Source organism: Pseudonaja textilis, chromosome 1 (assembly GCF_049901715.1).
Source record: "Pseudonaja textilis isolate UNSWEBS1 chromosome 1, rPseTex1.2, whole genome shotgun sequence".
NCBI classification, from domain to species: Eukaryota; Metazoa; Chordata; class Lepidosauria; order Squamata; family Elapidae; genus Pseudonaja; species Pseudonaja textilis.
Genome location: NC_141990.1, coordinates 265,579,586 through 265,592,313, shown reverse-complemented (window position 1 = coordinate 265,592,313; position 12,728 = coordinate 265,579,586). Strand labels below are relative to the sequence as shown.

Genomic DNA, 12,728 nt, shown 5'->3' with positions numbered 1-12,728 from the left:
AGAAAATTGAGATGGCAAGAAAGTGCGAAAACAAAAACAAAACACTCAGAAAGAAATTAGTGCTCCATGTTGGTGCAAAACACAACTGAAGTAATAGTGAAATGCTTCAAAGTTTATAAATAATAATTACCTATTTATACTGCTGAATATTGTCAGGATAACTATGCTATGAGCTTTCAGCATTTTTATAATCCAAGATATTAAACATATTTCCACTACATTCATTGATTTGTTGGCCAAGTCTATAAAATGTATAAATTAACATATCTTAATGATATATACCACACAGGATGGAGATTAGTTTAGTGATGTCTAAGATTTAATTTTAAAGGGAATTTATTCAAAGAAATTTCACAAAACTCTCTCCATTTTCCATTTAAATGAATGTGCAAACACGTGTTCGAGTTCATCTAACTTATTGATACATAAGTACTTTTGAAGAATAAAACCTAAGAGCACTAATAGAAAACAACTATCTCGTTAACTTTCAAACTGAAGAAAAAGTATGGTGTCTATTTAGATACACTTGAAAGAACATCCATTTAAACTATCTTTTTCCACTTACAAGGTATCAGACTAACTCATTTACTGCATTTAAATAAGTTTAAGAAGGGGGTAGATTATGCCTAAGAATCTTTCTCTACCTGGAATGAAAAGAATTTGCTACCTTGCTATCTTAAGTGTTCATGATTCTAATCCAAAAACAGATTAAGTAAGCTAATTTCTTTTGCAGAGGTACAGTATGATTCAGAAATAACAGTTTGGCAACTTTTCTCTAGCTAACTGAGTTATGATGGCTCTTGTATAGCATAGAAACAAATAAAAAGTGATCCCACAGTGATTAAAAAAACGTGAAAGTAAGTGGAATGGGTGAGAAATATTGAAGCCCCACCCTTCTTCCCTCCCCCACTCCCTGTAAAAAAAAATGTGTAGGCTATAGAAGAAAACTTGCAAAATAAAATTTAGAAACATATTTACTTTGAGGGATCCAACTCTACTAGCAACTCCTTTGCTTTCATCCGGGCGTCTAATTTGCTACAATGAGGGAAGATGGATAAAAAAGACAGAAGAATAAAGAAAAAGTAAACTTAAAAAAATTTCCACACAGTCTGTTAGCAGTGCATGCAAGACATTATTTTGACTTTCTGACAAACTTCTAGGGAACAAGGACACAGACTCTTATTTCTGGATCACATTATGACTTGTTTGCTGAGTTCTTTCTTTTTTGTAATGATACACGTACTGAAATTATACATGTTGTATTTACTAATGATTGTTTTAATAAAATATAGAATGCTGCAAGAGTCTGGATTTGATTCATGAAGCATTGACAGAAATATAGCTGAAATGTATGAAATTGTGCCATATGCTATATAATTTAAGCACAGATCTGAGAAACCTACTATTGTAGATTGAATACTTAGCCCTGCTAAATATCATGAGTGATAATTGGCAAAATAATGTACAGCTGCCCCATGTTAAAAGAAAAGAAAATATCAGCCACTGTTTTTAGTTCCCTATTAAATAATTTTGCTGCCCAGCCAGAAAATTTTAATGCCATACCAAATGCTACTTAAGAGTAGCCAAGACACATCTATTTTTTTACTACTAACCTCATTGTATCCTACACTGTGCAAAGCAATTAAGAAATAATTCTGTTGTTTTTATCAAGAGGTTGGATTTCTAACAAGAAAGTTGAAAACTAAATAGAAAAATATGCGCGCACACACACACACACATATACACACATGACAACATAGAATTGTTATTGTATCTGTTTTAATAAAATTTTGGAAATCCCACCTCCCCGCAAAGTGTAACAGCTAACATTTTGTATGGTATATAACAATTTGAAGGAGTTAAACCTACATAAAAATGGTGAAATATTCCCACTGGAATGGGATGGTTAACAAATAAGATAGCATAATACCAAAGCCACAAGTTGATCTTGAATCCTAGAATTTTTTAGAATATTTTGATAAAGGAGAAAATTGCAACTAAAAGTGAAGTTCATATTTCATAAAAGGATAAAAAAAGCTGAACTAGTTTTGCTCACTAATAATAATTAGGAAGACAGGAACTCCAATCATTCAGCTAAACAATTTATGAGGGATTTTTTCTGGTTTAGTATTTCTGTGCCTTAATTCCTCATTTATAAAACTGAAGTATTTAATCACATATATCTTGATTGCATACTAATAGACTATGGATATATGTAAGTAATAAGATGAAAAAGAAATTCAGAAGTGAAAAGCTTCATTATTTTATTTCAAATAGTACTTTCTTAATTTTGCTTGTTCAACAATAATAAAGAATATAGAAAGGGTATAATTCAATATTTATAATTATACACTACAATTACACATGTACACAATGGGACTCATATTGAACGAATATTAGTTTTTTAAAAAAAAAATTCACTTGAGATAAAGCAATAAAAATATATAGGTATTTGCATTGATGCTCCAAAATACTGTATGAAAAGATAGGCTGAAGATTGTGTTCCAAAAATAAATTTATCCATTAATGTACTATATTCCATTATTAATTTGGAAATATGTTGAGTTAAAAGAAATAACACACCACTCTTTTGATAATACCAAGTTATTGGGCCTCGGATCTTGCAAATTAATGAAAGGCACATAGCCTCTGTCTTCTCAGATAGAAAATAAAGAGGACCATGGCAACTTTTTTCATCAGGTTAAGCCAGAAATAGATTTAAAGACATCATTAAGGTGCTACATATATTGTATTTAGATAGATGGGTTCAGAGATATTAATATTTGCCACCATGTATGCATTTGTACTTAAGTAAAAGGTGATTTGGAAAGCAGATGATGAATTCCCCTAAATTAAGGGTATAAAATGTATTTGTTCTTTTCTACAGATCTGCACTTAAAATGTACTAACTTCAAATAATGCACATGAAAACATTAAACACAGTGAAAGCATAGGGACAAGACAGATAGAGGAAAAAATAAAGTAAGAATTACTTACCTTCAAGATAAAATTTTATGGTACATCTACTCCAGCATACTGTAGCACTCCTTCACTTTGTATCCTCCTTTCTATAATCTCCTTTATAGAGTTGTAAACCATTGATTACCATTGTTTTGCTAGCTATGAACATTTGCTGATAATTTGTTCTAGATGCCACCCAAAAGACCGAAAATGATAGAAAAAGCTCAACCACTCTTTTCCCTCTCCGTTGCATCATCTGGGATGAAAATGGCAGTAAAGTCATTATCTTTTTCTCCAAGGCAATGGATGGGGGTTTAAGAATGATTAATGCCCTGATTGCTTCTTTTCAAATGTCAGTCAATACTAGAATGTATGCAGTTGAGAACAGGATATCTCAACTAGAAAAACACAGGATTCTGACATATTCATAACATGGGAAAAACTAATAAGGTCTCGTAGCCTTAGAATCGTACTCTTGTCATTTTAATTTGTTCATTCATAGATTAGTAGAACGTACCTAACACGGTCTGATCTGTTAGAGAAAATCTATTACAGGGAATATTAACCCGGCTAGAAGATTATCAACTGAATTTTGAAAGAGCAAAACATATTCCTTTTTCTCCCATATATTGTTGACAGGACTTGAGAGTTTCTCAAAGCTAGGGAGAAAGGCAAATTTAAACACGATTAATCCTGAATGACTCTTCTAGAATCTAGATGACCAAAAATACATGTATAAAAAGGTATGTTTTCTCATGAAGAAAAGGAACCAATAATCTTGGGAAATTTTTTTTGTCTAATATGAGATTAGTCAAAGATCTATTACAGATAGTTCTCGCTAACTGACCACTTATTCAACACCATTTGAAGTTACAACTGTGCTGAAAAAGGAGTCTTACAACTGGTTCTCAAAGTTGAAACCATTGCAGCATCCCCATGGTCATACAATTGTGATTTGGGTGCTTGGCAACTGGCATATATTTATGATAATCACAACATCCCACTGTCCTGTGTTTGTCATTGCAAATTTTCATAGGAATGGAAAAGCTAGCAGAAAGTTGCAAGTTGTGGTCATGTGATCTTGCATTATTGACCCAGATGATTTGCTTAATGACTACAGCTAGAAATGATGTAATAAATTGGCATAGTCACATTTCACTTAAGGACCATGATGCTTAATGACAAAGTCACAATTGCAGTCAATGAGTACTACATGTATTAGATTAGATACAAGATATTTAAGATTCCAAGTCTGATAGTTCCATGCATGGGATGACTATATTTTCTACTGTCCACCAACTGCTGAAATCTCTTGAAAGCTTATATTATTATATCATTTTCAATAAGGTGATAGCAACTCTTATCTCTTATTAATAATGTGCTTTGCAAGTGAGCTTTTGAAGTATTTTTCCAAAGTTAGTTATAGAATATAGGATAGTCCCATATTTTATGACATTTTTATAGTGCTTTTTTGTAAGATTATAAATACACATCTTTATTATAAATATAATCTGTAAAAATGTATATTATTTTTCTCATCGCTGAAACAAAATGGCCACCTGACAATTCCAAAATGGCTGCCCACCAGGTGGAGGGGCCCTGGGAAGGCCTCACCACCTTCTTCGCTCTTTAGGCTCTTACCAGGCCCCGAGCGGTCGAATTAAGCTGAAACAGCTGAGAAGCAGCAGGAACAGAGCTACGGAGTCAGCTATAAAGTGGCTTGGCCGGCGGCAGCAACAGCGAGTTTTTCGATTGGTGGGGCTGCATGGGAGGTTCCTCTGAACCCTCTCTGGGTGTGCAGCAGCACCAAAGCCTCAGCACTGCAGGAGAGCGGATCCCCGCTCTCCTGGAGACAGAGCTCTACTGGATCCCCAGGAGCTGGATTTAATAATTATTTGCGGTCTCCTGTGATGTTCTAACTTTCTTTCAGCTTTTTACAAACATTTCTTCCAGAGACTATGCTCTCAGACAAGAAGCTGAGCCAAAAGATGGGTGAGCCAGCCAGGGTCTGGCTTTTTATAGTGGCAGACTCAGCTCTATGATGTCAGAAGGAGGAGCCTAACCCATTCCTGGACTCTCTTGCAGAGTAGATAGAAAGGGCGTTCTCAGGTAATTATACCAATGCCCATTTTCTTTTTATTTATAAAGGAATGTTTTATATTAATCTGTATAGCTGAATAGTCAGAGAAATAAACAGATTTCTTTTTACCGAATATATCACATTCAGATTGGTTATATGCCATCAAGCTATTAGCAACTCTTAGCAATCACAGAGATAAATTTTCTCTTTGACAATCTATCCATAACCTGGTCATGATCCTCAGTGATGTCACAACACAAGCTAACCTTCTTTCACCTTGCTCCAAGAAACACTAACCACAGTTATATCGAATACATTTCCAGTTGACTAATATAAAAGCATGTCTATTTATTTCCCACTTTATCAGGTATATGTTATTTAAAATGGATCTCTTGCCAAAATTCTATGAGACCTATGTAACAGTTTTTACTGATCTAGAAAAAGATCTGGTGTTCGATTACTTCCTTGATATGGGTATGCTAAAAATTGACACCATGTTCAAAAACCATTTTCAGTTTGTACTTCCCATTTATTGTTCATCCAGTTAAGTCACATTTTACATGGACATAACAAAGACCTGATAATATTAGGTTTTGAAATAATATAATAGTGTTGTTTAAGTTTCAAGATGTTATTATTTTCTTGGAAGAGAAAGCTTTTAGGTCCACTGGGAGTTTTGTGGGTAAATTATGGATGATTCCTCTGCAAGCTGCTATCTCTTTCTATACTTTGAGTAGTGAAACATAAATGAAGCTTAGTATTTGTATCCTCTCTCTGCAAGACTGTGGGTGAGCCAAAGAAAAAAAGAAGCTAATCATTGAGGAATGGCTGATGAAGCAAAATATGAAGAAAAGACAACTGCAAAATAAGGCTGATAGGGAAATAGGAAAAATATTATAACATCTATTAATGATAGTATATTCTTTAGGAAACTTAAACTGGAGATCATCTGCCTGCTTCTTTTCTGATTAAAGAACAATTTGACTGCAGAATTTAAGGTTTGGGAAAAGGACAGCAGTGATGGGATTTGATTAATTATGGATTTATCCAAAGTATGTGTTTTATAGTAGTTAAAGCATCAGGATAAAAACTGGTATACTCTGAATTCTACTAGTCCCTTGGGCACAAAGGCAGCTGGGTTGCCTTGATCCAGTCATTTTCTCCAGCCCTAAAAAGGAGGCAAGTGCAAACCATTTGTGAAATGGCTTGCCATGAAAACTGCAGGCTTGTGTCCAAGCAGTTTCTGAGAATCGGACATGACTGAATGGAAGGAAAAAAAATTATTAGATCTCTCAGCAGCATGTATAATGTTAAAGTTAAAGGTAGAAAGTCCAAATTACAGTGTACTCATCCTGCATGAATACATCCACCACTGTGTAATTGTTTCTGAATTAACTTTTCTTATGATTTTTTTCCCCAATATTCAAGTGGAATCTGCCTTCTTGAAACTTAAAACCATTATTAAAGAGAGAACAAATCTTTTCTGGAATTTGAAGAGTTCTATCATAATTCTGTTTGATCAATTTTTGTCAAGGCTAAATATATTTCGTCCCCTTAATCTTTCATTATAAGGCTTAGTTTCAAGTTCCTTGATCATCTTAATTGCCTTTTTGGTGGCTACTTTAATATCCCCGAATTGCTCTTAAAGTCTAAAAGGACACAATATTTAGGGTGTGGTCTGATCAATACGGTAAAAGTTATTAATTTAATAGATAAGGGCAATGCTGTGGAATACGATGTAGCATGAGCATTCAACAATTTTATTTCATAATATACTTGTTAATAAAATGATAAATATGTACTAGCTTCAATGAATTCATATATCCTGAATTATTATAGAAAAGTGTATAGAGATGCGCAACACACGCTGGGGGGGGTCGCACGCGCATGCGCCGATGGATGGCACATAGGAGTGATCGTGTACACAGGCACAGATGTGCAGCAAGGGGAATCAGGCGTGCATGCGCAAACACAAGGGGATTGCTCGTGCAGGTGCAGGGACTGTGGGGCATTGCATTCTGGGTGCTGGCATGTGAGCAAGCGCAATTATTGGCACGGGAGCCGGAAAAGGTTTACCACCATGGGTAGTGGTCTGGACTGGAGGACCTTTGACATTCCTACCAATTCTGTTCTGTTATTATATTCTATTATTCTGTTATTCTTTCTATGATCACATGTATCCATCCCACCAAGCCCAACAAAAGTCTGGAATGGTACAGGATCTCCTGCCATGGGCAAGGGTTTCTCTGAAGCCCCTTCCAATCCTACTGTTCTATGTTTTGAATCTGATCAAATTGTTAACAGAGTAATAATTGCCCAATGTGCAGAATAGCACAGGCAGGCCTAAACTTAAGTCACCAGGAAAAATGCATAGTCATTATTCAATTTGCTGAGCTTAAATATGATAGGCCAAACTTGGCCTATATGCCTCAGGTAAGTGCTAGTATTCAAATAAGCCACTTGTTTTCTAGCATATTCTTCTTCCATATTTGACATGAAAAAGAGCTACCTCTTTCTCTTCAAATTAGTGATAACTTTAAGGATAAAAAGATAAAAGTAAAAAGTGGCACAGTTTTCAAAAGAAAAAGAGTGATACAGTTTTCTTAAGATGAAGATATTTCCTCTGCATAAATATGGATATAGTAGAATAAAAACCATCTATAAATATAAAACTAACATTTGAACAAGAGCATTCGTTATGAAAGCTTCACAACATACAAAGCCAAGATTTTAAAACTGCAAGAAATAATTTTAATTAGTGAATGCAAAATAGCTGTTCTATTCAAGTTGGAAGATAATAACAAATTATTCAAGTCAGCTTCCATAAGGACAGCAACAAATATTAATATAGAATTCGATACACTCTGAAATTTAGTTTTTCTCAAAGAAAAAATTCTACATATAGCACGTTTATTTTTATTATTATCTCACTATATATTATAATATTGTAATTTCAGAATGATAAAAATTCTGATAGTTTTTGTTATTATAGATATGGATAGTATAGTATTAAGTATGTAAAAGTAAACAGTCAAGACTATAATGTTGCTGTCTTATTTTACTGTACTAAAAAGAGTTGGAAGTTGGAAGTCCGTGCTTTTCTTTCTTTTCCTCCCTTTATCCTACACTTCTTTCTCTTCCATTTTCTTCCCTTTTCCTTTCATTTTCTTTTGTATTTATATCTTGATAAGCTTAATATAATTATTACAAAGTTAAAAAATATTAAAAGCTTTGCTTTTCATAAAATCTAATAACATCTGGAGAAATTTTATTTAAATGTGATTGATGCAAATACAAATAAGATAATATACATTCTTATAATTCATATATATTTATATTTCTGAATTAGTATGGAATTTTTAAAACCTTATAGCTAAAGGAAATTATGTAAGAAATTAGATAAAGCAGTATGTATGGAATATATGCCATGCAATATCAGAAATCATTTAGAGATTATTGTCTCTTATCCCAGATTAATATATTTTAATGTCTTAAAAAGATTATTCAGAGAAATAACTATTAAAATATCAATACTAATCATAAAATAAAACACTGTAGTTGTGTGTAAAAGACAATACTGTTTTGTACATCAGTGTTTTAAAAATCTATATTTTCTGCATACACAGAGAGATACTAGAGTATCTAAAAATGATTTAAAAAGAAATGTTTGTATTTATCCCATGGTTAATTGTGTTTAGATTAAAAAAATACAATAAAAAGATTAAATTCAAAAATGCAACATTCAATATATTGAATTAATATTTGGACATTTGAAAATGATTTCACAGTTCCAAAATGGAAATATTTTATAACTACTCTAAAGTCTTTTATGACAGAAATATTTTATGATTGTTATTGGTGAGAGTTTATCAAAAAATAATGCTAGGATTGATTTTTAATTTTCCTTTTTTGTCAAAAATGAGCACATAACTATGTTAGAAATACAAGTGAATAAGCATCATATCTGTATTTTTCTATCATAAGGAATAATTCTTTTCCTAGTGTATGTATATTGGACTTTCTTATCACAATTTTTAACTCTGGAATGTTATGTGGAAGATACTCGTTTGCTTTAATTCTAATGTCCCAGATTATTTAGATTCTTCGTTTTCCATTATGAAAAATATCTATTTTGTGTGTGTGTGTGTAATCCACCAGTTCTTGCTTGCAGCAAATGATATTTCTTGCAGATATTCCAATTCATAATAGTTGCTGTTTGTTCATGGTCAGTCTGTGTGCAATCTTCTTGGAGCAACTAAACTAGGATTTTCTTGTGTTCTTTTTCTATTCTATGCAATATTTTCTTTATATGTCAGAAAGAATTTTTATTTATTTGTCAGTCTTCATTTTCTATGGCTACGTCTTTCATACCTTTGTATATTTCAAAAGATTTTTTCAACTATCTATTGACACTTTTAATTAATGTTATGAATATTTGCATTCTTGACATGCTAACAGCATATTAGATTTTATTAAAAATAAACTTTTAATAAATTACTAGCAAGATAAAAAGAATTTTCCAAACAATGTAGATAGGATATGGAATTAGTAAAAGCAAAAAAGCACATATGTAAAGTATCAATTCTGATCAGATTACTAGATGAATCACATGATCTAGTATAAAGAGAAGAAAAAACAACAAGGCTTTTCAATTTACCAAGCTCATATGTCAAAATGATCAAATTTTTATTTTATCATTAGAGTAGCAACACAATAAAAAATTCAATCCTCTGGAAATTAAATACCCCCTTGGCTAGATTAATAAAATAATGTTTAACACTAAAGCTAAAAGCTTAATCATAATGACTTCTATTGCTGTAAACTATTTTTCAAGACTCACTAAATCTAAAATTTGTATAACAAAACCAAGAACATTTCCCCCCAATACAACTACTTCTTGTACTCATCCAGTTTCCATCATATTTTTCCCCCTTTTTGTTCTTGTTTCTTTTGGAAGGAGAGAAAGGTATGTCAATGTATGTGTAGGTTTGGTAGCGTATTATGGCTTATGAGTCAGTGAATGGTTGGCAAATGTAGATGAGGGAATAAATTAATGTTAGACATGGTATGTCCAATTTTATTAATTGCAGTTAATAATGTGATGTTTTTGTGTCATTCATTTTTGATCTATGGCTTCAGACAGACTTGTACACAGCACTTATAGGGAGAACATTTGGTTTCAGATAAGCTGATAACCTGATACTAGAATTGTTGGAAGCTGGACTCTGCATGAAATTGTCTCTATTTATAATTTATTTTCTGCCAACTTTCCTTTTGAGGAATTGTGTAAAATTCAGTGTCATAAAGGGAACAATGATGATACCCTACAAATTCATTTGAAGGAATTGGAAATGTATTCTAATCTTATTTTTAACTTTCAGTGATGTGACAGTTTTTAATACATCTACTTGGGGTTTTAAATCACTTAACATTTTTATGAGTTACTAATGAATAGAACAAAGAGAATTTTGATATAATTTCAGAAAATATTCAATACTTCAGTTCAATAATAATTAGCAAAATAAATATTAGTATTGTTAGTGGCTACTTCAGTAAAGTAAATGTATTTTATTTAGCTCAATCTAAATTGTTTCAATGACTAGATCCATGACATGTGGCATTCCCTGCTAATAGTAAAGACATAACACTGCTCATTTTGGGCAAATTTGAGCTAGTACACCAGAAATGCAACCAAATTTTAATCTAAAAACGCACAACATATTTCACAAGAGCTAGGACCTTATGATTAATTAGGAAGGTACATTCAGTGAACTGACATTTGTGAAAATCTCAGTTCACCAAAGCTGTAAATGGTATTCATGAGCTGATTTTCAAATGACCATGGTGTGTGAAAGATTATGATTTTGAATCTAAGAGTATGTGATAAAGAACATGAATTAATGAAATGAAATGAAATAAAATGAGGGCAGTGTATGAATCTAAGAGAACGCTGAAGATAACATATATGAATGAAGGTCTGAACTTTCAAATAGAGTTAATATGTAGGCAGAAGTGAAAATACAAATTTAATTGGAAAATAACAGGTCTAAATATGTCAAAAAGCATGAGGGTCAAATAGAAATTTTTATGTTAGTGTCTGTTCCATATTATGTTCTAGAAAGAATAAGAATTGTTTTTTTTTTTTGAGGAAAAAAACTATATGGAAAAAAGGATTACTCCAATAGATTACACAGGTGATAGTGAGAATGAGATGAAAGAGTACAAAAGAAATGATTGAGCCCTTCATAGCCAGAACAATTAATTATAATGGTGACTGGCGAGTATTTGCTTAGGCCTTAGGAAAAGGACAGCTCTAAATACATGGCTTAAGCATACAATGAATGCAGAAATATGACTGGTTTGACTATGATGAAAGGCAGAGAGATGAAAGATAACAGGCTGACAAGAGGTCCTGAATGTGGGGCAGATCCTCTTTTGGTAATGACAAGAGTGGATTGGGGGTGGGGGTGGGGAATTGAACAAGGAAGGAAAGAAAAAGAGGTGAAAAAAACTAAAGTGAGAATAGAAAAAGTCCTAAATGGAAAAGTCTTGAAAAACATAGTAATGTAGTTTCCAACAGAATGAAAATAAGGTGACCATAAGAAAGATGATATGGAAACTGATTTAGAAAAGAACAAAAATAATTATGGTATGAAGTGCCACACAAGTGTGCGAGATAATGCTAATTGGAAATACGAAGACTTGTAGGAAGATGAACTGAAAAAAGCTATTACAAGAAAAATGGCATATAAAAGAATTATTGCTGCAAAAATGATAAAAGGAGAATTACTGTATAATGCATATAGAGAAGAAAAAATAATGCCATTATTGTTCATCTATACAAAGAGATAAATAATAAAACTGTCTGTTTTGTTTAGCAGAATTTTGTGTGAAAGCATATGAGGAAGAATCATTATTAAAAATTGGAAGTGCATCACAACCAGGGGTACCCAAATCAAATTTTTACTCTTCAGTAGATCATTGAGAAATATGTGATTGTCAGAAAGTTATGGTACATTTATCCCTTTAAAGAAGGCATATGATAAAATGAACTGGAAACATTCTCACATTCTGAAACAGAAATACAATATGTTTTAATGGACAAACTCAGTATAAGATGCATGAGTAGCAAATGAGATTTGGATATTCAAAGAATTTTTAAAAAAATTAACCTATCAATCTAGGTAAATGGGCAAGAACAATTTAAAGCCCACAAAGATCAAACTATCAGGAAAATCAGGAGCAGGAAAACTTGATGAGGTAGATTTTTAAATGAGGAGGGAGAAAGACACACATTGCTTTCTCTCTTTGCCCCTTTCTCCAGGGCTTACACAAAACCACCTAAAAAAAGAATCCCCAACGCATAATCTGGGTTGGAGAACAGGAAATTTTACAGCAAACTAGACTATTCAACAGTTTGTAACTGACATTCAATCTAATTTAAAATATATTTGACTATGTCACGAGAAATTATATTCCAAAAAAGAATGTATATATAAAAGTGTGGTTGCAAGGAATTTCAATCATTATATTTTAGCTCATTTATATAATTTAATAATTTGTATTCCTTGAAGAAAAAAAATAAAATGATTTTTTTCATATTAGGTTTCAGAGCATAGAAATCTACTTTATTAGAGTGTGCACACTCTGTACAATATCTTCTTTTAAAAGTAACTACTAAATTTTG

General features: G+C 32.3%; 1 protein-coding gene across 44 annotated transcripts in view; it reads right to left on the bottom strand.

Annotated features, from left to right (window-relative positions):
* The window catches only part of GPHN (gephyrin), a 224,934-nt gene that overhangs the window by 62,674 nt on the left and 149,532 nt on the right, over positions 1–12,728 (bottom strand). For 22 of the 44 annotated variants that reach the window (XM_026708419.2, XM_087921648.1, XM_026708435.2 and 19 more), the window contains one exon: positions 979–1,035. The exons of the other annotated variants lie outside the window; for them this stretch is intronic. In XM_026708419.2, the coding sequence (XP_026564204.1) occupies positions 979–1,035 (57 nt within the window). The remainder of the gene's footprint in view (positions 1–978; positions 1,036–12,728) is intronic. 44 annotated transcript variants of the gene reach the window in all.